The sequence below is a fragment of the Thalia democratica genome, unplaced genomic scaffold (genome assembly GCF_965202585.1).
Source record: "Thalia democratica unplaced genomic scaffold, ktThaDemo2.hap1.1 HAP1_SCAFFOLD_612, whole genome shotgun sequence".
Taxonomy (NCBI): Eukaryota; Metazoa; Chordata; class Thaliacea; order Salpida; family Salpidae; genus Thalia; species Thalia democratica.
Genome location: NW_028139626.1, coordinates 1 through 27,686, shown reverse-complemented (window position 1 = coordinate 27,686; position 27,686 = coordinate 1). Strand labels below are relative to the sequence as shown.

At 28.9% G+C, this 27,686-nt stretch overlaps 1 protein-coding gene across 1 annotated transcript in view; it reads left to right on the top strand.

Moving 5' to 3' along the window:
* Positions 1-27,476, top strand: part of LOC145846770 (polycystin-1-like) — a 54,788-nt gene extending 27,312 nt beyond the window's left edge. The window contains exons 31-39 of the mRNA XM_082953385.1: positions 8,143-8,303; positions 8,599-8,734; positions 11,921-12,055; positions 12,203-12,384; positions 20,733-20,883; positions 21,122-21,245; positions 25,860-26,092; positions 26,480-26,570; positions 27,196-27,476. Coding sequence (XP_082809511.1) covers positions 8,143-8,303; positions 8,599-8,734; positions 11,921-12,055; positions 12,203-12,384; positions 20,733-20,883; positions 21,122-21,245; positions 25,860-26,092; positions 26,480-26,570; positions 27,196-27,476 — 1,494 coding nt within the window. The remainder of the gene's footprint in view (positions 1-8,142; positions 8,304-8,598; positions 8,735-11,920; positions 12,056-12,202; positions 12,385-20,732; positions 20,884-21,121; positions 21,246-25,859; positions 26,093-26,479; positions 26,571-27,195) is intronic.
* Positions 27,477-27,686: the final 210 nt, after the last annotated feature.

The following is a 27,686-nucleotide window of genomic DNA, read 5'->3' as shown; positions in this document are numbered from 1 at the left end:
AGTTTAATAAAGCTATGCAAATCGTTCGACCGCGACTTTTTAATACAATATCTTTATAAAATTAGAGTAAATTATTTATATTGTATTTTATGAACAAAAGATTAAACCATTTTTAAGATAAAAAATGAATATTATTGTCGTGTGAAAATTTGAATTTTTGACTTATCTTAGAGGTAGAACTACATAACTTTTTACTTTAAAAATTTTTAAATTTAGAACTTATTAAACCGATTTAACGATAAGCTTAATCAAAATAATAAAAAAAAGTATTTTATTTTATAAAAACAACAATTATTCGACAACTTTTTATCGGTACATACTTTTTCCAAAAATATAACAATACACACTTATTTTTTTTTTTTTATCTGAGTACTTTCAAGTCAGGCTTGTCAAAAATTGTATCTTACTAAATTAAACTGAATTGAAATTGAAATAAAATTATTATGCAAAAATAAAAATGGTTAGAACCATCAAATAAATCAGTCTCAGTCTTATACAAACGCTTTAAAGAGATCTTTCGTTTATTTAAAAACAAACATTTTCAATTCTTATTCAAATAGATTCTAATATTTGGACAAGTTTGAATTTTAGATAAACAAAAATAAGAACCATCAAATAAATCAGTCTCAGTCTTATACAAACGCTTTGAAGAGATCTTTCGTTTATTAAAAAACAAACATTTTCAATTCTTTTTTAGAATTTGAAAATTGAGAAAATTGAGAAGAATTGAAAATGTTTTTTTTTTTAATAAACGAAAGATCTCTTCAAAGCGTTTGTATAAGGCTGACACTGATTTATTTGATGGGTCTAACCATTTTTTTATTTTTGTTTACCTAAAATTCAATCCTGTCCGGTCTTTAAAACTAAAAGAGGAAGACTACCTTCATCCCATTTTAATTTCTAAAATTATAATGAAGTTACAACGTTGAAATTTTCAAATATAAAATGACGTAATAATCAAGTGTAGAAATTAACTAAACACTAATACTAAACAACTGTTCCGTACTAAAAATAACTTGTAGATTATAATTTAGCTAAAATAAACCAGCGATAAATACTAACAATAAAAATAAAAGTACACTTTTTAAAATATTTCAGGAACCAATAACTTTAAAATTACTTAATATATTGATTTAAAATGTCTCGTTTGATATACAAACTTTTTCTGCTTACATTAACTGGGCCTTAAAGATTGTATGCATAAGGCTTCCGAATATGTAGCTGAAAAGAGTTCTCCGCCCTCATTAAAACTTAAAAGTTCTCTTCTTTTTAATTTCTCGCAAGCTCATGATCGGGCAGTAAATGTTGTCCAATCGCAGAGAAGTATTTTTTTTTGGAACATGCTGATTAATTCTTACGTTAAACATTTGAGATGTTTCAAACGTAGTCACTATCACAGTAGATGATGTACTTGTCTTTTGGGTGGGAAAAATACATTTGTGAATTCCACTTTGAGGTTGATTAGTACACAGAATTGTCCATAAACGAACAGAACCGAAAACCTGGCTTACTTTCTCAAAAATTTTTGTAGAAAATCTCTCAGAACTATTTTCAAGGTACGGAAGTTTTAAGTACACTTTCAACCTTAATATGAGGGCCAATCATTTTTAACAGTTGAATTTTTTTGCTCTTGTTATAACTTTAGAGATTAAGTTACCTGGATAACCCAGGGAAAGTATTTTGAAGTGTTTTCAACTCGCCTTCAAGATAGCAAGGAGAATAAAGCCTAGTGAAACGCTTCACCATACCAGTTTAAACTCCTTATTTTAGCTTGACTGTACCAAAAGATGCCCACGGAACGTATAATGCCTCTGAATTTAACTTTCTATGAGTTTTAATTAAAAATTCCGCATCAACTGATCGTTGAACACAATCATCCAAAAAGTTTAATGAATTGTTGTGTTCTTCTTGTATTGTGAGCTTAAGGTTTTTGTATGGATTGTTTAGGTAATTTAGAAAACGTGAACTTTCTTGTTTATTTTCAAACATGAAAAAAATGTAATCTAAGTTTCGAAGATACATAAGAGGAGTTTTAGAGTTCAGAAATAGCTCACTTTCTAGGTAGCCAACAAAAATGTTGGCCAAGATAGGACCCAAAGGTGAACCCATTGCCACCCCATCTACCTGTTTGTACATTTTACCATCAAAACTAAACTCAACACCCAAAACAGCCATGTGTTGCATTTTTTTTGCACACAAACTCTGGCATCTGAGGATGGTTTAAATAAGAGTGCTACAATACCTTTAAAAAAATTTCAATAACCTCCACTTCTGGAATATTAGCGAACATGCTTTTGATATCATATGATATCATATAGCTATTTTTGACTTTGGAAATAGGAATGAGTTTTATTTTTTCTTAAAGTTTAACAGAACCAAAACAGAATAATTTGAAATTTTATTTTTAAATAGTGCAAGTGTGTTTACTGAAAATTTTGGTAAACAATTTTGTAGAGAACTTATTATGGATAAAATTAGCCTTAAAGGGACATCGCTTTTATGAATTTTAGGAAGAACATAAAGTTTTGGACGCTTAGAGCCTACCGGTATGATTTAATTATACGTAATTTCATTAATGTAGTTGTTTTTGTACCAACCTAACATTTTCTTTGATATGAAAGTTTAATGCGTGATGTGAAATCAAAATAGTTTACAAAATTTATATGTTTAAATTTAGTGCAATCGTTTAATGTGTTTTCCATTTTTCTAACATAATCTAGAGCAATGCTTCTGAAATGGGGTTCCGCGGAACCCTAGGGTTCTGCGACGCCTCTCAGGGGTTCCACGAAGCCTTTCGAAATTTAAAAAAGAAATTTGAAAGAAAAAAAAAACATAAATTATAAAACTTCAACTATCCACTGACGTAAGCGGCAAAGCCTTGTTACTCGTTTTTGTTAGATATTGTGGGTAGGAAGGATTCAACAAAGATATATTATTTTGTGGAGAATTACCCACAAAAACAACTTCTGTTGAAGTAATGAAATGTGTCGAAAATTATTTCATCAGCAAGGGTTTAGAGTGGAATAAATGTGTCGGCATTTGTACTGACGGTGAAGCGTCTATGACTGGGTCCAAAAATGGTGTAGTGAGGAAAATGAAGGATAAAGCAATTGAAGCTAAATGAATGCATTGTTTTTACATAGAGAAAATTTGGCAACAAAACATCTTCCTTCTTATTTACAAGAAGTTCTCTCAGCATCGATTAAAACTGTTAATTTTATAAAGAAAAGTGACACAAAGGCCAGATGTTTCAAAGACCTATGTGAAAGTTTAGATGCTGACCATCTGCGACTTCTTTATCACAACGAAGTTTGCTGGCTGTCGAAGGGGCGGACACTGGTTCGTATCGTTGAATTATAGAAGCAGGTGTTCACCTTTCTTAAAGATGAAGGCTTAGAATTAGTGAAGTTCTTTGAAGATGGTGTATTTTTGGCCAGGCTAGCTTATCTCACCGATATTTTCGAAGAATTGAACGCTTTGAACTTAAGCATGCAAGGGAAGCAAAATTCCATTTTTGTCATGACAGACAAGATTGAGGCGTTTAAAAATAGAATTAAATTTTAAAAGAAAAAGGTTAGCAATGGTAATTTTGCGATGTTTCACCGGTTTGATGAGGCCCATGAAAATGCATAGAATTCAACTTCTCTGACGAAATATACAACCACCTTGATCTTTTGTCTATAAAGTTACAACATTATTTTCCTGAAGATGTTCTCATCGGAAATTTATGGATTTTGAATCCTTTTATGTGTGATATTGCTTCAGAAGAAGTGAATCTTCCTACAGATACAGAAAACGAACTGCTGCAACTATCTGAAGATAGCAATTTAAAATTGAGTTTCAAAGGGAAGGAGCTTTTAGATTTTTGGATATGTGCAATTTCAGAGTACCCCGTCTTAGCAAAGCGTGCAGTAAAATTTATTTTACCATTCACCACCACTTATCTTTGCAAGTCCAGCTTTTTGCATGTAACAAACACTAAAACGAAGCAAAGGAACTGTATGCTGACTCCAACCTTATCTGCCTGTCTCCGTCTCAGTCTATTCAAAATCCAGCCGCGCATTGACATGCTTGTTGCTAAGAGACAAGTTCAAGTTTCGCACTAAATATTTTTTATCTATTTTTCGTTAGGCATCTTACCCGTTTATTACAGTAATCTGTGAATTTGATTAGGTTCATCTTCATTTCGTTATTGTTTGTAGCTCTCATTTTGTTTTTATTATGCAAGGAAAGATTTTTATGACGTTGCGATTAATCATGTTTGTTTTCGTTTATCTATTATAGAATCATAAAATACCTAATGCCTCTGGCGCACTTTGAGTTTGACTCGACTTAATACTATTACAATTGGTATGATTTCTAACAATGATATAGTTTTGTTAAAAAATTCGTTTTTCATTGAAATTATTTTGTTTTTGCTGGAAACATTATATTAAACATTTTATGTAAAATTAAATTAGGGGTTCCGCGGAAAAGTTGAACTTTGGAAAAGGGTTCCGCCACTAGAAAAAGGTTCAGAAGCACTGATCTAGAGAACTGAAATTACAACACCATAACCTTTATCCGGTTTTCTAATAATGATATTTTTATCGTTTTGAGTTGTTTATCTCTCTTATGCAACCACTAATCTTTCTGAATTCACCTAAATCAATTTGCGTACCATTATAACTATGGGCAAAGTCACAAAGTTTGGCATCTAAACTGTTACGAGCTTCAATACTTATTGGCTTAGGATGTTTTAACTGTGCTGACAAATATTCAAAATTACTAAAGACTACCTCAAGATTTATGTGTTTTATTGGTATTGAAAACTTTAAACCTAATTTTAGAACATATATTTTATTTGTATTAAGAGTTTAATTAGATAGGTTTATAATAATGCCAGTATTATCATTAATCACACCAAATCTTTTTTTTTTAACAATTTATGTAATTATTTTCAACTTTTCTTTTTTATCAACAAAACTGAAATGTTTTAAATATCTTTATATTTCAAGTAGTGAAATTCATAAATCAACATCAATGAGGTTTTTTGGTAAGAAAGTTTAATGTTCTTGATTAGATTTGAACTTTTGTTGATTTCATCGTTTAAAATAACTTTTTAATTTAGGACTAGATTTATATTTCGATGTATCTGTTCTTTATTTCAACTTCAAATTCATTAAAAACCATCGGAAGTTAAATTCAGAGTAATTATATGTTCCCTGGGCATCTTTTGGTCCTGTAAAGCAGAAGTTAGAAGTTTTAACGGGTATGCGTTTTACCAGACTAGGCGAGTTGAAAACACTTCAAAATACTTTCCTTTCCGTTGGTTATCTAGGTAACTTAGTCTCTAAGGTTATAACATGAGCAAGAAGTTCAACTGTTAGAAATGATTAGCCCTCATATTGAGGTTGAAAGTGTACTTAAAACTTTCGTACCTTGAAAATGTTTCTGAGAGGTTTTCTACGAAAATTTCTAAGGAAGTAAACCTTATTTTCGGTTCTGTTCGTTTAAGAAAAATTCTGTAAATTGATCGACCTGAAAGTGGAATTCACAAAGGTATTTTTCTCACCCAAAAAACAAGTACACATCTATAAATTTAGGTGTCATTGTGATAGTGACTACGTTTGAAACATCTCAAATGTTTAACGTAAGTATTAATCAGCATATTCCGAAAATTTTGAAAAGCTTGTTTGGTGGTTGTTCGGAGAAACCTTCGAAAAAAATACTTCTCTGCGATTGGACAACATTTACTGCACGATCATGAGCTTGCGAGAAATTAAAAAGAAGAGAAATTTTCAGTTTTAATGAGGGCGGAGAACTCTTTTCAGCTACATATTCGGAAGCCTTATGCATACAATCTTTAAGGCCCAGTCAATGTAAGCAGAAAAAGTTTGTATATCAAACGAGACATTTTAAATCAATATATTAAGTAATTTTAAAGTTATTGGTTCCTGAAATATTTTAAAAAGTGTACTTTTATTTTTATTGTAAGTATTTATCGCTGGTTTATTTTAGTTTTATTATAATCTAAGAAGTTGTTTTTAGTACGGCAAAGTTGTTTAGTATTAGTGTTTACTTAATTTCTACACTTGATTATTACGTCATTTTATATTTGAAAACTTTAAGGTTAATACTACATTATAATTATATTTCAACTCAATTCATTTCAATTTAGTAAGGTACAATTTTTGAAAAGCCTTAATTGATGGTACCCAAATAAGTTTTTTAATTAGAATGTGTATTGTTATGTTTTTAAAAACAATTTTAATAAATTTACTAAGTACAAAGACTTTAAAAGACTAGTCCAATAAAAAAAAAAGTCTAGTCTGACAAAAAAAAAGATTTTTACACAAACTGAGCTTTAACGATTGTATATAAAGCTTCGAGATTATGAAGCTGAAATGAGTTTTCAGCTCGCATTTAAACAAAAAAAAAATATTTTCTGAAGATACTGGCACACTGCTGATTGTTAATTGAATTTTGGTCAATCACAGGAAAAATAGTTTTTCTGTGTTTTTTATGATAGACTCTTCGATCAAACTTTTTTAAGATTATTGGCACATACTGATCAGTTTTTAAATGAAACTTTAAAGATGATCTTTTTCACGTAGTCACCACTACAGTGACAACTAAACTTATAAATGATGTTACTTTTTCTTTGGTGTAGAAAACATCCTTGTAAATTCCACTAGAGGTCTATTAGTGTAAAAAATTGTTCTTAAGCGTACAGTTCAAAAACCTGTTTAACTTACTCAGAATTTTTATGTTAAAAGCCTCTCAGAAATATTGTCAAGTTAAATAAGTTTTAACTAAACTGGACTTTTGTGAGGGCCAATAGTGATTAACTCTGTTAGCTTCTGGGTAATAGCTTTCGATAATAACTTACCTCGATAAACAACAAGAGTAAAGTGTTTTTAGGTATTTTCAATTTGCCATCAAGATATTGAGGAGAAAAAGTCTGCTGAAACGCTTCACCATACCTGGTAAAACTCCTAACATCTGCTTAATAGACCAAAAGATTTCCACGATACATTTTATGTCTCTGATTTTAATTTTCAATATATTTAGTTCCCTATTGACTGGTCACCAGACACAACCATCCACAAATTTTAAAAATGTATCATGTTCTCCTTCTTTCGTAAACTTAAGGTTTTGGTATGGATTGTTTAAGTGTTTTAGAAAACAGACACTGTCTTGCTTATTTTCTGACGTTAGAAAATGTCATATACATAACTATATACACAAGAGGACTTTCAGAGTTCAGAAATAGCTCACTTTCTAGGTAGCCAACAAAAATTTGGCCAAGAATAGAACCAGAGGTGAACCCATTGCCACCCCATCAACCTGTTTGTCAATTTTATAATAAAAATTAAATTAGCTCCCAAGAGGTTTTTTTAAACCTTAATGTTACAACACCCTTAAGTTAATCTAAATAACTTTCACTACTGGAATATTAATGGACAAGCTTTTAATGTAATATTAAACTATATGACTATACTTAGCTTAGAATCAGAAAATATTTTTTATTTTCTACAAACTTAAATAAATCGTTAACATTGTGTTTAGAAAACTTACCTAAAACAAGTAAGTTTGTTTTGACTACTAAAAAAATCCCAAAACCATTTTGTAGTGAACCTACCACCATAGATAAGACAAAATTGGTCTTAAAGGACAACTCTTTTTATGTATCTTAGAAAGAACGTAAATTTTTAGAAGCTAAGAACCTACTGGTATAATAGAAATATACATTATTTCATTTATGTTTTTGTTTTTAACCAACCTAAAAATCTTCTTTAATACGAAAGTTCAATTCTTTCCGAAAATTTAGAAAAAATTGCACAACTCATATGAAATAATGTATAATTCAATTAGACCGGTAGTTTCTTAAAGTTTAAAATTATATGCTATTTTTGAAGTAAATAAAATAGATATTTCATATAATATACTTTTTATTTTGTTTTGCTTTTACCAAAATATAGTTTTGAAAAGCTTTTGTCGAATAATCTTTACAATAAACTGTTTATTATGGATACTAAAACGTGTCCTATCAATTTTTTTATTTAAGCTATGCACCGGTAAAAAGTTGGTTGAGTTTGCTTAATATATCTTTTAATGTCAGCTTTGTTTACTTAAAACAAAGATTTACAAACATTTTAGGTATTTATTGCTCTGATTACTTTAGTTTTGTGGGTAGGAGAGTTGAAAAAAATATTTTATTCAAGAACCAAAATTATGAGTTATTTAAAGAAGGGTACAAATTGGATGAACAATTTCACAAACTTCATTCTTTTAGCTATTTGTGTTCTTTTCGTCATTAAGTTAGTTTTATTTTTGTTACATATATTGTAAAAAAAAATTCTAAAGGTAGTTTAAAAATGTATTTTATAAAATGTTGTACTGAAAAACTAAAAAAAAAGCAGAAAATTATAAAATACTTTTGAAGTAAGGTATAAGAATCTTTGGTCAGAATTTTTTTTTTTTCTGATAACTTAAACTTTATTTTAAAGTTTTATCTTAGTTCTTTCTTTAAGTAAGCTTTTTTAAAACCTAAAAATTTAAATCAAAAATTATTTAATGAAATTTCTATTTATTGTTCACCTAAAAACTTACTAGGGAAGTAGTAATCGAGTACACAATGCAGACGTACTTAAGCAACAAAAAAGGATTCACTGATTTTTATTCTGCAGCCAATTATTCAAACTGTGTTATTTATCTTGCTTCTTTTTTGCTGACTATTTTAATGGCAAAGGTAACTAGTATTAATCTATACTTCCTAATCTTATGTTATATGTTTCTATTATGTTGTATATTACAATATAATGTTTAAATTTAAGTTTGTTTTTAAGCACTAAGTTACTATACATTAAAAAATATAGCACCAAGTGATTTTTTCAGTAATGCTATATTAGCTTGTCTACTTTATACCAAAGCTTTTGTTTAAAAACCCTAATTGTTATTGTAGAAAGAAAAAAAAATCTAAACTTAAAAGAAATACTGCTATTTGTTTATTTTTACATTTTTATGCTTAGGCAGTAAATTTTTTCATGGTTTTAAAATGTTATCCGAGGACTTGAAACAAAATTAATCAAACTAAGTTTTCAACAAAAAAGTTTAACAAAAAAGTATTTTTGTTTAGCGAATTATTTTTACATGCTCGCAGGCCGCAAACCATAAAATAAAAAAACATGATCGCAGGCCGCATTTTTCCGATCCCTGTATTAGACACTTAGATGTACCTAAAGTAAATTTTCATATTTTCTAATAATTTATTAAGTGAGTCTGCTTAATTACTTTTTAAGCATGTAATATTTTTTTCTGTTAGTTATTACATGTGTTTTTTTTGTTGCAATTTACACAAAACTCTGTCAGTTTATGAGCAAATAAAATAAAACTTAAATGTCTGCGAAAGGCAACTAAATAAAAACTTAATGATTTCAGTTGCAAGTACATACAATCTGCACAAATTATCAGACCTTTTTCAAACAATTTTTAAGTAGATTTAGAGCTGTTCTTAGAGGTAATAACTTTATAACCCAAGATTTTGATCATACATAGAACTTTTAAGGATATAATCTAGACCAGGGTTTCCCAATCTTTTTTTAAAAGGCCCCCTAAACAGAAACTAAAAAAGCTATGGCCCCCTCTAACAAGTTTACTCAAAAAACTACCATTAAAAACACTTAAGACTTTTTTTTTTCCTTTTCATCATCAACTCCAGAATACCTAGTGTAAGTTTCAAATTATGACCTCATAGACCCTTTGTGGCCCCTTTACAGCTCATGGTCCCCTCTTTGCTTTTCATTGACCCCTAAATTTCTGTCACGGCCTCCAAGGGGGTCACTTGGCCCATTTTTGGAAACCCTGATTTAGACATTTAAAAACCATAACTGTTTTTGATGATTTTTAGCTCCTATACAGTTCCAACTAATCAAAGCATTTAAAATGGTATGAGATACTGTAAAATAAGAAATATAATTGATTATCATAACAACTTTTTACCGTAGTTTACGCAAATTGTTATGTTATAATTACTATTTTTCAAATCCAGTAAACTAAAAAAAAATTAACTGGAAATTCTATTGCAAGGAAATCGGAAGTAAAAATAAAATGTACGTAGTTTAAGAAAAATTGTTTAAAAGATTTAAAAACACAAAAAAAAAATTCATTAAAACAATAAAGGAGATAGCTAAGTTGCTTAGTGTACTTTAAATATTAAATATGTAAGTTGTTGTAAAAATACTGATGGTAATTAAGTTTTCTCTTTAGTATTGTTTTAATTGAAACACAAAAGTAAATGACTATAAAAACTGACCTAAAAATAAGTAGACTACTAATATATTTAAACTACAATTTTTTTCAATCTATTTGGTGAACACAGGTTTTAAAATTTATTTTATAAGTATTTTCAAACAAATTGTACTTTATTTTATTTTTTTAGCTTCAAAATTGAAATAAAGTGTCTAATTTTATAAGAAACTGGGACCTAATAACTATATATAGATATTTATTTTTTAACTCAGTAAAAAATACCTTAACATGCAAACCATAATTTTGACAATTTAAAACATAATCTTTAGTTAAAAAATAAGTAAATAAAATAACCTAACTAATATAAGATTGATATTCTGTTTAAGCTTGGCTTTTTAAAGCTTAGTTATTATTGTTTTTCATAAATTCAGTTGCATGTATCAATAAATAGTATTTAAAGTACGCCAAATATTTTAATATTTATAAGGAGCTATAAAACACTATAAAAAATTTAGTAGTAATTAACTGCTTTATAATAAGAACTAGCGTACCAGCTGTCTTGTAAATGGAAAATGTAATAAACGTTGCAAGGCAACTAAACCAGGCTGACGTCACTGATCATACCAGAAAACGGTAGCTTGATAGTAAAACATTATAAACCGTTTATTAACTGAGATGGCGGGTTTTTCGGTTGCAACAGACTGATGAGTCTCATTAAATACGAAACCCTGGTCTTATCTACCAAAATCGGGTGGACTCAAAACTCGTTTTATTTATTAAGCCAACCAGAACAAAGCTGCTTTTATCTTTTTAAAAGAACAAATTTTTGCTTCTGTTTTGATACTCAATATACGTAAATAATACAAACAAGATGAGCTGCATTTCAAATTAAAACATATATAATAAAAATAGGAACGGGTCAAAATTGCACTAAGACAAAGTTGAACGAGTGACAATTGTGAACGAGTGACAGTTTTGCACAGAGGGTCATTTTTGCACGAGAGTAAAAAAAATAGAAGAAAATAACTAGAAGATAAATAAATTTAAAAAATCTACCGATCGAGGATACGGGTTAGGGGTAACAGTGATAGTAAAAATGAAAATAAAATAATAACTAACAAAAGTTATTTAAAAAAAAAGAAACTAAAGAGTAAATAAATAATAATCAAAAAGATACCGGTCGAGGGTAAGGGTTAGGGGTAACAGTGATAATAAAAATAATACGATAACTAAAAAAATTATTAAAAAAAAGAAAACTAAAAGGTAAATTAGTAAAAAAAAAAGCTACCGTTTGAGGGTAAGGGTTAGAGGTAACAGAGATAATATGAATAAAAAATAACTAATAAAAATAATTAAAAAAAAGAAAAGATTAATCCGAATTTGAGTATTCATGCACTCTATATATGTAGATGTTTGGACCTGGTGTAAAATCTATAATGAATATTAATTTGAAAAACCTTACTTTAAATTTAGTTTGAAAAGATTACAATAAAAAAAAACCGAGTTTTCAATCCACCCCCAAAATCTTGTGGTCTGATGATCGAAGTGGTACGATCAAATCTTTATGTTAAATTTAGCTTGTCTCATGATACACGTAAGTCAAGAATTTAGTCTGATAGACTTTCGCCGATGTTTTCCTAAACTTATAAACTTAAGAAAACTTTAACGTTTTAATTTTTTAATACAGTTGGTAAGGTTGCTAAGATTTATACAAGGCTGGAGTAAATTTGGTGAAGCTTATGAAAGATGTGCTTACAAGTTGTTCAATGCAACCATTATTATGTTAATTGTTGTACTGGCTTATTCAATTACAGGATATTTAGTAAGTAAACTTATATTTGAAAATTATTAATTTGCATGTTAATATTATCAATTATATTCTATAAATATACTTTTTTTGGTGATTTATCTTTTTATTGTTGTTTTAAATTTGAAAATATCTATGTAAAAAATAAAACTTTACTTTTAGATTTTTGGATTAGGAGCAATACATTCTATCAGCAGTTTCAATAGCTTTACAACAAGTTTTGGGTCGATGTTTGGAGCCTTTAGAAGTTTTAATCAAGTGTATGACTGTTTTTCAGCTTCACCAATCTTTTCAACTGTCTTCTTTTTTTCTTACTTTTTATGGTTCTTTCTAATAATCAGCAAGTAAGTTTTATAGATATATTATTCATTTATTTGTAAGAGTGCGTAGAAGTACTTTAACTAATTGTCTAATACCTAAACAGTATTTAATGAGTTTATTTAAGTTTATTTATTCAGTTAAGTTTTTTTTTTTGTCCATGTATTACTTTTTTTTGTGAACATATGATTTTTGAAGATTTTTTTGCCAGACTGACTATGTTTCGCTAACCATAAAGTATAAACAGATATACAGTATCTGTGAAGATTAACGTACATTATAAAACAGCATGCATAAACTGTATAATACTTATTTATGTTTTGAATAAGAAATAATTGAATATACTTATAAAGTATTTATACGAGCATACCAGATGTCTTGCCTAGTGGACAATGTATTAAACGTTGCACGGCAAAAGACAAAGCTGACGTCACTGATCGATACCAGTAAGTTATTGCTTCATGTGAAAGCATCATAAACCGTTTGGAGATTGCAGACTGCAAGTTTTTTGGTTGCAACTTACTGTTGTGCCCAAATAAGGCCGTAACCGGTCTCAGTCTACCGAAGCTTGTAGTCTGATGATCGAAGTGGTATGATCAACCCTAATGTTAAACTTGAACTTATCTCAGGTCATACGAAAGCCCAGGCTTCTGCTCTGCAGACTTTCGCCAATGTTTTTTTTTTTTTTGAATATATTTACTATTTACATATAGTATAAAATACAAACCACATACAAAATAGCATTAGAAAAAGTAAGATGTTTTTCTTTAGAAATCTACTTTATATAACTTTTTTTTTTATTGATTAAGAAATAACAGTATGACTTAGTTATGTTAAGTTAGTTAGGGTATAGACATATAAGTGGTATGTATTGTTATGAATGTAAATCAAGTTCAAAAATTACAAGAAATATTTTAAAAACTGCTTTAAAAACACACAAAGTATAACAAACTATTTTCCAAGTATGCATGTTTTACGAGAATTTGCTTTTTATAATATTTTATAAAATAACTACACCATACTACTAACTAGTGATGTACCGGACCCACAATTTCGGGTCCGGCCGGACCCGGATCCGGACTTTTTTTTCAAGTTAAAATCCGGCCGGAACCGGACCCGGACTTTTTTTTCAAATTAGGATCCGGCCGGAACCGGACCCGGACTTTTTTTTCAAATTAGAATCCGGCCGGAACCGGATCCGGACTTTTTTTTCAAATTAGAGTCCGGCCGGATCCGGATATCAGACAAAATTGGCAATATCCGACCGGACCCGGATAGTGAGTCCAGTAAATCACTAGTATAAACTAGCCTGAGTCAGAATGAGGTTTTTAAAAACTGAAAAAATAAGAACTTTAATCTAATAATAAGTAGAACAGCTACCCACAAGGTTTACAAATTTAGGTTTTATTTACAATTAAAAATCTGAAATCAAGTTCTTGAACCAAATACACTAAAAAATTACCAAATATTGAAAACTGGATCAGCTCAAACTCATTCAAAATTTAAAAGAAAACTAGCCTGCGTTTTTCAAAAATCATAAAACTAGGCTGAGCTTTTATAAAAAACTAAACTAGCCTGAGGCAGTCCAAGATTTTCTTACATTCCCAAAATTTTTCAAATTAGCAGGGTTGCCACTGTTTAAGTCAATAAAACTAGCTAGAGTGAGTATAAACAAGCCTGAGTCAGAATGAGGTTTTTAAAAACTGAAAAAATTACTTTAATCTGACAATCAGTAGAACAGCTAGCAAAGGTTGACAATTTGGTAGTAAAGTTGTGGACTGATTGTGGTACACTTAACTTATTAGTACTACCCATTTAATTAATATCTAACAAATACTAAATTCTAACTGAGACTACTTTCTATAATCAGACACGACAGTTTTGAGTGATGAATCTTTTATATAAAACACAACAAGAAATACTAGCATAGACAAAATTATTAATTACTTTGGTAACACTTAAAAAACTGGAATCTATTTAAATCTATATCAAAAGACTTTAAACAATAAACTAAAAATAAAATTAAATAAAACTTTTAGTAAACAAAAAACTGTAAAATTTTTAATAAACTATTAAACTATAAACCTGGCTAATATTAAAACAATTAAACACCAGTTGAAATATTCACTTATCACAAAATTTCACAAAAAAATTCAAGATATTTTGTTGCTTCAAGCTGCACACCAAACTAACTAACTGCTTACATATAAACTGCCTGTCATGTTCTGATGTTTTGTTGCATCAGTATTTAGTTTGAAACATTTTGTTATATGATTCTCATTGGCTCATACATTTAACCGTATTAACTCTAAATATTCTCTGAGCTCAACTTTAAACAATAAATAATGCAAGTATTCATTCTAAAGTTTTCAATTTTACAACAAACGTAAAGAGTTGCATTTCTGAAATGCTTATTTCATAGTTTAAATGTAAACAAATGTAAATTAATCACGTGTACAAAAAGAGCCAATCACAGTAGGTGTTTAATTTTAACTGACGAAAATGACTCTTATTAATTTACACAGGGTTTGTTTTTGAAAGTATACTTTTCAGTATACTTTTCAGTATGCTCTTTTCTACTAACAAGATCCGGGTCCGGCCGGATCTCTGTTAGGATCCGGCCGGACCCGGATCCGGACTTTTTTTTCAAATTAGAATCCGGCCGGAACCGGACCCGGACTTTTTTTTCAAATTAGAATCCGGCCGGAACCGGATCCGGACTTTTTTTTCAAATTAGAGTCCGGCCGGATCCGGATATCAAACAAAAATGGCAATATCCGGCCGGACCCGGACCCGGATAGCGAGTCCGGTACATCACTACTACTAACTGAATTTTTTTTACTACAATTTATTAAGTAATGTATTAGCGCTTTTATACTAACTAAACTTAACTCTTTAATTTTTTGATAAATAAAAAACGCAAATAAAAACGTTTTACTAACAATCAATAACATGAAATCAAATACGGCGATATAAAATATATTAAAATAAAAGTACAAAATAAAAACCTAAATTGTAAAACTTAAATGAAATGAAACAAATTACAAAGTTTGGCATCGTTGTTTAAACTTGATTTGAATTATTTATTTTGATCATCTAAATACAAGCTTTTAAGTAGATTTGAAATATGATACGAAAATACGACAGAAATGATAAAAAATACTTAGTATTTTACGTATAATTGTGTTTATTGTTTATGAACCTATGTAGTGAAAGTTAATAAATGGGTATAGCTAGAGTTTATGTGAAAAAGTCTATTGTGTGGGAAGATATTTGAAAAATTCAGTTTTATTTTATTCAAAAGTAGCTTGTGCCGATGGTTTTTTATGTGTTTGTAAAAGTGTGTTTATGACCTAGTATTAAAAACTACCTTCTGTTGGGCCGATATATTTTTTTCAGGACCTTTACTTTTAGTTTATAAACAACGTTTTTAATTAAACAATTGCTTCCTAATTGACAGTAACCTTAATTTATTATATGATAAGTACACGTTTTTTACGAGTTTTGTACTTTGTCACATATTGGTTCGATTTTTACTAACGACTTATACTTAGTGTTAGTTTTTTACATGTTACAACTAGGCACAACAAATGAGTGTTTATACTGTTTTACAAAGAATCATGCACAAAATAATAATATTAAGAACTATATACTTTAGAAAATACTTTAAACCGAATCAAAGCCTTTACACATGAGCTATATCCAAGAGACGTATGTTTTAGGAAGTATATAATCTAAAATGAGAATTAAATAATAGAACTTTAAATCATGAAATGCTTTTAAGAAATAAAAATGTTAAAGAATTTACTTTATAACAAGCAATATATATAATAATTAAGTTCAATTCTAGAGCAACTTTTGAAAGATATTGACTCAAAAATCTCTACACACTCCCTGCAGCTAATTTATATATATATATATATATATATATATATATAAAATAAGGTTAATGTTTAAACGTAAACACTTTCAACTGAGCCCACTTGAAGGGCTTTTAAATAATTTATTCAAATGGCGATTTTAAAAATTCTGGTACATATGTTTCATAAAGCTTTAATTTTCCATAAAGCTTTAATCATCAGCCAGTTAAATTCAAAATAAAAAGCACTGTACTAAACAAAGATACAAAAGTTATGCAAAAAAACAAAAAACAGTATAACGTAATACTGTACATTACAAATACAGTGCTTCTTATTCTGAATTCAACTGGCTGATGACCAAAGCCCCATGAAAAACCAAAGCTCTATGAAACACTCTATATATATATATATATATATATATATATATATATGTTGTAAATTTGAACTATTATTAGGTCAGTTAACTTGCGTTGTTCTTGACTAAATTTATATTATTCGATATTCAACTAAATGGAACAGCAAGTGAAACTGGTTATTACACTTTGATATATTTCTTTTGGAAATTACTATTCTGTTATTGTACTGTATTAAGAGCATAGTGAGGTCCACCACTTATTTTACTAAAAGAAAATAAGGTTCTCAATAAAAGCTTAAAGTATATACTACATAATACTCTTTATTGAATAAAAAGTTTCAATTAACCTATAAGATATAATCACTTCTGTAAAAATTTCTGACACAAACGTATGAAAAAGAAAATTTTTAAGCCATTTTTCTAGGGTTTTATAAAATCAACTAAATACTTGTTTCCTTCTACATTTGTATAGCAATTCACTACAAATTTATAGATTTTTTTAAAGTATTGTAAACTACTTGTAGGAAGCGGATTTTTGACAATAAGTATTTGTTAGAACAAAAATTTAAAAATTTGAGCATTTTTCTATGGATGATTTTTTACATTTAAGCTTTTTGTCGCTTGGAAATGACTACGTAGACCGTACAACTCAACGTTTCCATGTCAGACGGGATTATCATGTAACCAAAAATCTATAAAGGTTTATTTTTAACGGTGACGAAAAGCCCAAATGTTAACAATCATCCATTTATGAACACCTCCTCAACAATCCTAGTTGTACTGAGAACCACATGGATAGTAAATTCAAAATTCTATTTAAAGCAAAAATACCTACCTCCTTTTAGTTCTAGAACTTCTGATCATTAGAACCCGCAATCCGAAAATTTGTAACCAAGGAGGTGTGTATATATTAAAACGATATGTATTTTTAGTGTTGTAAGCATTTCCTGCTTGTTTGGAGAGACAGCGAACTTGTAGTGTTCGCTCTGCTTAACACTACATAAGCCGAGCGCGGCTCAAAAAGGGAGGTCTTTTTTACAGTTTTTGAATATTCTTGAGTAGAATGTTAAAACTTCTGTCGTAGTTAAGCGTCGCAGCTTTTTGTTTAAAGCGAATGCGCTTTGCATTTGCAGGGTCATTCGTTATCGCTTTTGTTTCGGCTAGCTAACCTTGTTGGCAAGCATAGTCACAATACGTTACAACTAAAGCAAACGCTCTTTTGTTTTAGCAGGCACTTTTTAGATTCTTAGTGAACCAGCTTTCACTATTTCTTGTTAGAATCACATTTAATATCACTTAATTAGTATTTTAGCGAATACACGTTCAGCTTTCGTTGTTTTTTAGCGACTATTGCTCAGCATTGCATTTTATTTTGTAGTCCACTGACTTCAATAAACACCGCTGAGAAACCAAAGCAAGTGTAATTCATTTTACTTCTGAGCTTTCGTTGATCGCTACAACCGTTTTTCGAACCTTACACTTCTACAGTGAATTATATTCCTGTAAGAATCGCCGAAAAACTAAAGCAAACGTAGTTTATTACACTTTCCAACTTACGTAGTTCGCTACAACCGTTTTTTGAGCTTTACACTTCTGCAGTGAATTATATTCCTGTAAGAATTGCCGAAAAACGGAAGCAAGTGTATATTTCGACCTGTATTGATTTCCAGCTCGTTGTTTTTTAACAACCGTTTCTCTTGTAGAAACTTCTATTGTAGTTCAACCAAAGCGGACTTTTAGACGTTTCATACGCTTTAAGTCCTAGCTTCAGTAAGAATAGCTGAGGACTAATCAAACGCTAATACATTTAATAAAAGTTGCCTTGCAAACAAACCTTCGGGCTCTGACTTGCATGCGTGTGAGTGTTAAACATTGTAAAATAAACTTAGAGTGCCGAATCTATACTTTTAGTATTAACATTAAAAGGTAATTAAGTAAGTGTAATATTAATCTCATTATAGTATCGTATTTTGTTCTCTATTAAAACTATATAGTGAAGTATACGTTGAAATCACTAAAATTAAAATAAGAATCTACTTTCTAGTCTATTTTAAGATTATATATTTAGTAAATATTAGAATCTTCGTAGACTAAGTTAGATAAGTACGATAGTTAATATTAAAAGTTGTACAAAACGTTTCATTAAGATTATCTCAAGACAACTAGTTAAACGTAGATACGATCTAGTAGGTCACTAATAAGGTATTCTATTTATAGTAAGCTATGAGTACTACCAGTAAAAAGCCAAGGCGCTCTCGGCCAATAGCCTTACAAAGCTAGCTACTAAGCACGCTACGCGTGCCAAACCGGCCGAGAAGACATCAGGCACTAGTAGGCAAACTCATAAAGGTAATCCCGAGCTTGATGCAGTTCCTGACCAACACGATGTGTTATCAGAACCAACTGTAACAACAAAGGATTATAGTGTACTTATTATTGTAAATTTTGTAACCTTTAATTTTCAATTCAGCTTTATGTAAATCTTAGATTCTTTATTCTGTTTATTCTATCTTAAACAAAATTTAAGTCGTTGAAGTATTACTAAACTCAAAATTAAAATCATTACACAGACTGTATAAAGTTGACTCCTTATGATGTAAACTAATTGTAGTGAAATTTTTATACTAAACTAAATTTTTACTACACTTATTTCAAATATTAGTAACTTCTTTCTGAAAAGAGCTAAACGAAAGCATTAATTAGACTTTTTAAACTTTCAAACATGAGTGGTTTATAGATAATTTTTCTAATAAAAATATAAAATTTGGCATCAAAACAAACACTTTTCGATTATTAACAAAAGTATTTAGATTAAATCAAAAAATTTTTTTTTTTAATTTGTCCATAATTTATTTAAAACTAAACAAAAAAATTTTAAATAAATGCTCAAAACTTTTAGAAAGAAATAGGTATTAAGTGAAAAAATCTTTTTATACTTTTTTAGTTTGCGCTTTTCATAAAAAACGATAAAAACAAATGGTAGGTTACTTGTTAATTTCAAAAGTAAAACTATCTTTTAAAAAAGTTGTTGACTCCCCACTTATACCCTGAAAACTTAATATTACTCCTGCAACTATAGAAAACTTTGACAGTATTTGTAATGAAACTTTTATAACAAAAATGGTTGATTAGAAAATGTTTATTAACAAGTTATAAAAGTTTTTTCATAAAATAATAATTATAAAAGAACCATAAGAGAGGTTATACCGCTTTAGTTTCTTTTATTTATCTAATCTTTTAAACTTTAGTTTACATTGAAAACCTCTGTTTTGAAATTCTTTTTCTTAGAGCTTCAATTTCACTAAATAGTTTCTCGTTTGAGAAAAAAATACTTGGAAGGTTTTTTTTCATTAATGGAAGAATTTTTTAGTAAGTAATGGGAAAAATAAACATTAATAAAATTTTATAAAAATTTGTTTTATGGTACAATTGAAAATTTTTGAAAGTTGTAAGTTACATCTAAAAAAATTGTTAATTTCGCACTGCACCGCTAAAGCTCATTGATTTTATAAATTTAAAGTGATACGCAAACATGCTAAAAACAGTTAAAGTTAAAGCAATAAATAACGCCTTAAAGTTTTTCAACAGATTTTTTTTTAAATAAATTAGAATATCTTATTACAAGTAGTTACACTTTTTTGCAATAAAACAGCACTTTTCTTGCAATTTCTCGCAGTAAGAACTGGTGGTGATGTGTGTTTTTATGTTGTGTTATAAGTTTTTTAGGTTTAAAGATAATATGCTTCGTTGTCTTAAATTCTAAGATACTTAATAATATTCTTGTTGTTCATTTGTGTTCAATTTTAGTTTTAGTCTAGTTTGCCGTAGTTAAATTTAACTCTTCAATTGCTTTATTTTGTATAAATAAAAAATGTCACACTAGCATTTTGTTAAAAAAAATAGATGATTGGTTTTAATAAGGACGCACTTAACAATATATTCTCTCTATACCCAAATCTATTTCCATTTATTTTACCCGTTAGTACACTAGTTGCTTTTTAGCATCTATACCTAAAGTTATTTTTTAACCTATATTTGAAATTAGTTTAAATGTAGCTTTGGTTATCTTATCGTAGAATATTGGCTTTTAAAGATAAATTTTATTTTACTTGATAATATAACTTACGTTTAATGTTTTCTTATTTTTTAACATGGATAGGTTATTTGTGTCAGTTGTTATAGAAGCCTTACGAAATACAAATGATAAAGTTCCTATGATGCGTAAACTAAATTCAACCATTGACTCCCAAGTACCGTCTTATTTTTTTAAAAGACTAAAACTTCGACTTGGACTAGAAAAGGCTAAACAAGTTTGTTTGAAAAAGATTAATATTAAGAAGCTTGAAACATTTTTTAAAAGTATTTTTTCCAATACTGATGTTTTCTTTACGATTTTTTTTAGTACTTTTAAATTCATTTTAAAACAAAAGTGGTTACAACTTAGTTTTAGTTAATTTTTCTAAAATTATTAAGCAACTGTTGATTAATACCGTTTATAATTTACAATGCGTAAACTTTAAAAACTTATTGGTTTAATAACAATTACAGTACAGACCAACTGTTCACTTTGAAGGGTTATCCAGAAGTTCTTCATTTGATACGTTGTCAACTACAGACTCATTCCAAACATTTTTTAATCCAGGAAGAATTTCACAGTGTTCTGATGTTTCTGGCTAGTTTAACATGTTTTTATTTAGTCAGTATTTCTTGAAACTTTTTGAGTTTTATAATGTTAGTGTTTGAAATTCAGTTTAAAAATTTTGAGCTCTGGTTTAAAAGGGTACTAAGTAAATAAACAAAAGTTTTTTGTATAAAACGTAAAGGAATATATAATACCAAATTCTCAAGTAGTATTAGTTAAAATAAAACTAAATTAAGTTTAAGTAGTAAAATTTTGATTTGACACAAAAAATATATCGTATAAATATTTTTTTTGCCATCATCAAAAATTTATTTTATTAAAAAATAAATTTAAAGAAGCTTTAAGACATCTAATAAATGTCGTTATACTATTTAATACAGTTTTTTTTACCTTAAACTTAATTTTGAACTAAAAATAGGTACTAAAACATGTATTTTCAAAAACCTGGAAGAAATTTTGAAAACCTGGAAAAAATTTGCCAAAAATATTTGGCAACCCTGTTATACTAGTTGTTATTCTAGTTTTTTGTAGTTGACGCAGTGTAAACATTATCTGCTTGTTCCGAGAGACTTGATAAAAGAGAAGAGTTTTTTTACCTTAGCTTAACACTAAATAAAGCCGAGCACTGCTTGAAAAGGGAGTTTTTTGCGATTTTATAAATATTCTTGCATAAAGTTTTAAAACTTTCAGCGCAGTTTTTGAATATTCTTGAGTAGAATGTTAAAAATTCCGTCGTAGTTAAGCGTCACAACTTTTTGTTTAAAACGAGTACGCTTTGCATTTGCAGGTTCATTCGCTTTTCGTTTCGGCTAGCTATCATTGTTGGCAAGAATTGTTACAATTAGTTACAATAAAATCAAACGCTCTTTTGTTTTAGCAGGCACTTTATTATTATTATTATTATATTGTTTATTGTGCAATGTTGGACTCAGGCACCAAAACCTGAGCCACTTAAACAGGACACACAAAAAGAGAAAAAGAAAATAAACTTATATTCAACACTTTAAGATAAATTATATATATATATATATATAAACATAATTTAAATGAAAACACAAAGTTAAACACAATATGATATACAAATGAACTAAATTAAAAAAAAATTAATTTTAAAAATTTCAAACTTATATATCACTTACTACACACAATAAAGAAGTTAGTCTAAAATCATCGCTTATAAAACAAAATTCATAATGACAAAATAAATAAGTAAACCAATAGTTTGTAAGAGGGATGCGTAGGGAAAAGAATATTTTTTCTTTTGTTTATAGTGGAAAATTAGTGAATTTTACTGGTATTTATTGTATTTAAATCAAATCTTTTTAGCTTTAAACGAAATTTTAAACGAAATTGTTCAACCCCCTCACAAGATACTATATCCTGAGGTAGTCTGTTCCACATAGCTTTTGCTCTGTGAAAAAATGCGCCTTGCCACTGACTGTTTTGAAAATCATGTTTACATTTTATTTTCAAATTATTTCCTCTTAGTTGATATTTATTTTGGGAAAAACTAAAAAACTGGTTAAAAAAACTTTTACAACTGCCATTGATAATTTTGTAAAGAGTTAATAGATCAAATTCCTATCTTCTATATTCCAGTGATTCCAAACCAAGTTTAATCATTCTATCATTATATGATGTGTAAGATATGTTGCAACGACTACAAATATGACGGGTAAAACCCCTTTGCACAGATTCAATTTTATTAATATCCTTTTTTAAATTGGGGGACCAAATTTGGGTACTGTACTCAAGTTTAGGGCGAACGTATGTTTCAAATAGTTTTGTCAGAATTGAAGCAGAATTAGTTTTAAAACTTTTTAATATTTGATAACATGTAGTTTATGCAACCTTATATAGATAGTTGATATGTTCATTCCATTTTAAATCTTTGGAAATTTAAATTCCCAAATCTTCAAAAACTTTATTTTCTGGTAACTTGATGTTATTGATTAAGAGGTCAGTTGGAGAAGATTTTTTTTGTTAATGGTTAGAATTTTACATTTGCTAGGATTTAAGTTTAGCTTTCTTGTTTTTAAGCATATGTAAATATTATCTAAAGATAGTTGTAATGAAGTATTTGACTGACTAAAGATTTTGGCATCATCTGCAAATAAGCTTAACTCACTTTTAATATCAATGTTTTAACAAATATCATTAATATAAATTAAAAAGAGAAGGGGACCATCTACACCACCTTGTGGTACTCCACTGTAGATTTTTAAATCAATCAACAAAATCGGCGAAAGTCTGCAGAACAAGTCCGGACTTCCGTTTGCCGTGAGACAAGCTCAAATTTAACAAAAGGGTTGATCATGCCAATTCGATCATCAGACCACAAGTTTCGGTAGACTGAGATCGGTCTCAGTCTACCGAAACTTGTGGTCTGATGATCGAATTGGCATGATCAACCCTTTTGTAGATTTTTAAATAGTCAGAAAGCGTATTATTGATGATTACTCTTTGTGATCTGTTATTTTAAAAGTTATCAAACCAATCAATTAAGTTTTCATGTAGCCCATACTGATTTAAAAATTTTAATAATCTTTTGTGAATACTGAATCAAAGGCTTTTTGAATATCCGTATAAACTACTTTAGTAAATTCATTTTTGAGATAAGGAACTAACCAAGAATGTAAGCATGTTAACAATTGAATGGTTGATGAGCGGTTTGGGACAAAACCAAACTGTTTGTTAGTTAATAATTTGTTATCAAATAGGTGATTGAGAATTTTTACCGATACAATATGTTCATAAATTCACTTGTTAGAGATATTGGTCTGTAATTTAACGCACTGTGTATATTGCCTTTCTTGTGCACAGGAATAATAAAAGATGTTTTCCATTGTTTAGGAACATCAGATAGTTCTAGAGAGCAATTAAATATTAATGATAGTGGAAAAATTATTGATTGGATAACATGCTTGATATTATAGGGTGGAATGTTTTCTGGCGTTCTAATTATTTTATCTTTTAGGTGGTTAATTGAACTTTTAATGTCTTCATAGGTTATGAAAAAAAATTGCATTTTACTACAATTCTTTTGGGGTAGCTTAAAAAACTGGTAACTCTCATCTTTTCTAAAAACTTTTTGAAAATTTACGTTAAAAAGTGTGGCTATTTCAAAATCTGAGGTTATTGTTTTGTTTTTATCATTATCATATAAGAGATGTATGGAACTATTTAACTTAAGTTTAGATTTCACGTAGCTATAATTTTTCTTTTAATTTGGGTTTTTGCAGAATTTGTTTTCATAATCAAAGTTGTATTTTTAAACAGCTAATTAATTAAAAATTAGTTCGTACTTGATTTTATGAGTATGTTAGCGTTAAAACTATTCGGAAAATTAAGATAAATATACTTATTTAGTATTACACGAACTAAATAAAACTTAAATTATGTTACTGTTTGTTTTAAATAGATGTGAGCTGGATTATATTTTGACTTTAATTAACAGCTTTTTCTTAATTATATAGAATTTTAAACATATACTGTTTTAACAGGCTACTAAAAACAGCTTAATTAAATACTATCTTTCTAAATAAAAGTTAAAAATTACCTTTAGACTTGTTTTTTTTTTTTCTTTTCTTCATTTATATATTGTTTACTGTACGATAAAAAAAGCGCTCAAAAAGTTTGCTTTAAGGACCTGTTGTACAAAGGAACCTTTTGATTATCGAGTCGTACACCACATGCTTATAAAGTTTCTTGCAAGTACTTAAATATTAATTAAAGCTATATGTGAGATGCTTTTTAACAAAACATAATATTTTCTTCAAAGTTTGCTATTTAACTTAAATGTTGAATACTTCAACATGTTTTCAAAAAACTAGTACCAATTTAAGTATAAAATCTGTCCGTTTGATTTTAGATAAGCGTAGTGTTTTGAACAATTTAAATTGTGGCTCTTTTGAAGACTTATACTTCTAGACTTAAAAAAAAGATAGCTGTCATTACTAACTAAGAGCCCAAAATATTTGGCAAACTAGAATTCTTTAACAGCAGGATATAACAACTCGATAAAGTTTTATAGCCTATTTTGAATACTTATTCTTAATAATGTCACTAAATTTGATACTTGCAATATCCGAAAGGATTATTGTAATACTGTAGTTAGGAGTCAATAACAAAATGGTAGATTTTTATATCCTAACTGAGGAAGCAGAATAAACAATCAGTTCACTAACAAAGCTTTCCAATTCCATGTAGTTTTAGCTAGTAAAAATTTTGTTAACAGTATAGCATGTTTTCTTAAAACATTTGGTCTATTTTTTGTTACTTTTATGCAAAGCTACTATAGTCATAACTGTTTTTGTAATCTTAGTTATTTTATATAGTTATTTTTGTTAAATAAGTTTATGGAGTAATAATAAAGATGATTTTATTGCACCCAACTACCGTTTTTTTACATGATTTTATTTTAGACTTTTTGATCTAGTCTTTATTACTTTTCTGGTGAGAAAAACTTGCTATTTTCTGAAACTTAAAAACTAAGAATTTTTAATAATAAGAAGTAAAAAAAAACATTTAAAGATTCATTAATTTTTAAAAGTCATAGTTTTTTAACTACAAATCTATTTAGTGTTTTTTTTTTCGGCTAATAATTTATAAGTATTAAGATAATAAAAGTAGTTAATATTTAAGGGTTTTCGGAGTTCACAAGTGCTACTCATTCAGATGACCATTCAATATCCGTGTTCGACTACTTGACGTTAGGACAGCAACCTTATGAAGACAGAGAGCCTATGGACTCTGTACACATGCAACATTTGTATGATCGTTTGGAGTCATACTCAGTTGAGCTGATGTTGAAAAAAATAGAAAGGGTTCAAAAACTTTCAGACGAAGTTCTCAGTGTTGAAACTGATTTACTTGAAGTTAGTTTTTTTCTGTACAAAATATAAGTAAACTTCTTAAAATATTTTGGATAATTTCAACACTTGATAATACCTTGCATTTTCACCAAAATTGTATAGGTGCTTAGTTTTTACCGTTGAAAAATAAATTTCAGAAAAATTTCGTTTCTTATACATAAACATTAATAGAAACAGCGACAACACGCTTTATACTTTTGAGTACAAAAAAGAAAATTTCATTCCACAGAAAATTTCTTGGAACTCGTTTTATGTATAAAACAAAAATTCAAAATTATCCAATGCATAACAAGTAGTGCCTAACTGCATGAATAAATAATCGGATAATACTTATTTTGAAAAATTCTTTTGCTAGATTACCTCTATAAAATCGTCAGCAAGTCAATTAAGGCAACTCAGACCAAGGTGGTTAGCTTACCCTCTTTCAGTCCACATCCTTTCCCAGTTTACCTCCGCTTTCCTTACATGGGCAAAAATGTCAGTAAGTTGGAAAGGCAAGCTTCAATAGCTACTAATTTGAATTTTAATAGTTTGTCGTTACGTGTTGTGCATAACACCAACCGTCCGCTTAATGGAAGATTAAAGAATACACCTAACCATTAGTTTTGCAACGTAGTATACGTTTTTAGTAGCCATTATGCAAATGACTAAGTGACTGTAAATCTCAACGTTTCCATGTCAGACAAAAGCAGCAGGTAAGGAAAAAAGTAAAAGTTAAATCTAGATTATAACGAAAATCCCAAATGTTAACAATCACTCATCCATGAACACCTCCTCTACAATCCTACTTGAGCTGAGAACTTTATAGATAAAAGATTAGAAATGTAGAATTATTAAGCTTTAGCTCATTTTAGTTTATATGTTTTTACTTGTTTTTTTTCAGATATTTTACATTGTTTTTAAATTCACTTAGTTCAACAAAGAGTTATTCTTTATGTAAATTATCTTATTGGACTAAATTCGGTAATTCCCAACACCAAAGTCTGCCACAGATATACGGAGTTGGTTCGGCCTAATAAATCAAGTATCCAACTATGCAAAACTTCTTAAATTTATGGCACCTTGTAGAGACTTTCTCAGCCCAAAACAAAAATTTATTTGGACAGAAAATTTGAACCAAGCACTTTGTGAGTCAAAACAAATGATAGTTGATGCAATGATAAGCGGTGTACAACTTTTTGATCTTGGAAAGTTGACATGTCTAAGACCTGACTGGTCGAAGCAAGGCTTAGACTACTTTCTCATGCAGAAACACTGCAATTGCAATCGCCGATTACCAGACTGCTGCACCACTGGTTGGAAGGTGACACTTGCAGGTTTAAGGTTTTTAAATGGAGCAGAAAATAATTATGCTACCATTGAAGGAGAGTCGCTTGCCATTGCTTAGTCGTTAGAGCAGACAAAGCTGATTTTACTATGGGCTGAAAAGATCTTGTAGTTGTTACGAATCATAAGCCACTAGTAAAGATTTTTGGTGATCGTGCTTTAAACGAAATTCAGAACACACGAATATTTAGACTGAAACAGCGCACACTACCATGGATTTTTGAAGTACAGTACATGCCTGGTAAAACCAATTTAGCTACAAACGCTGCAT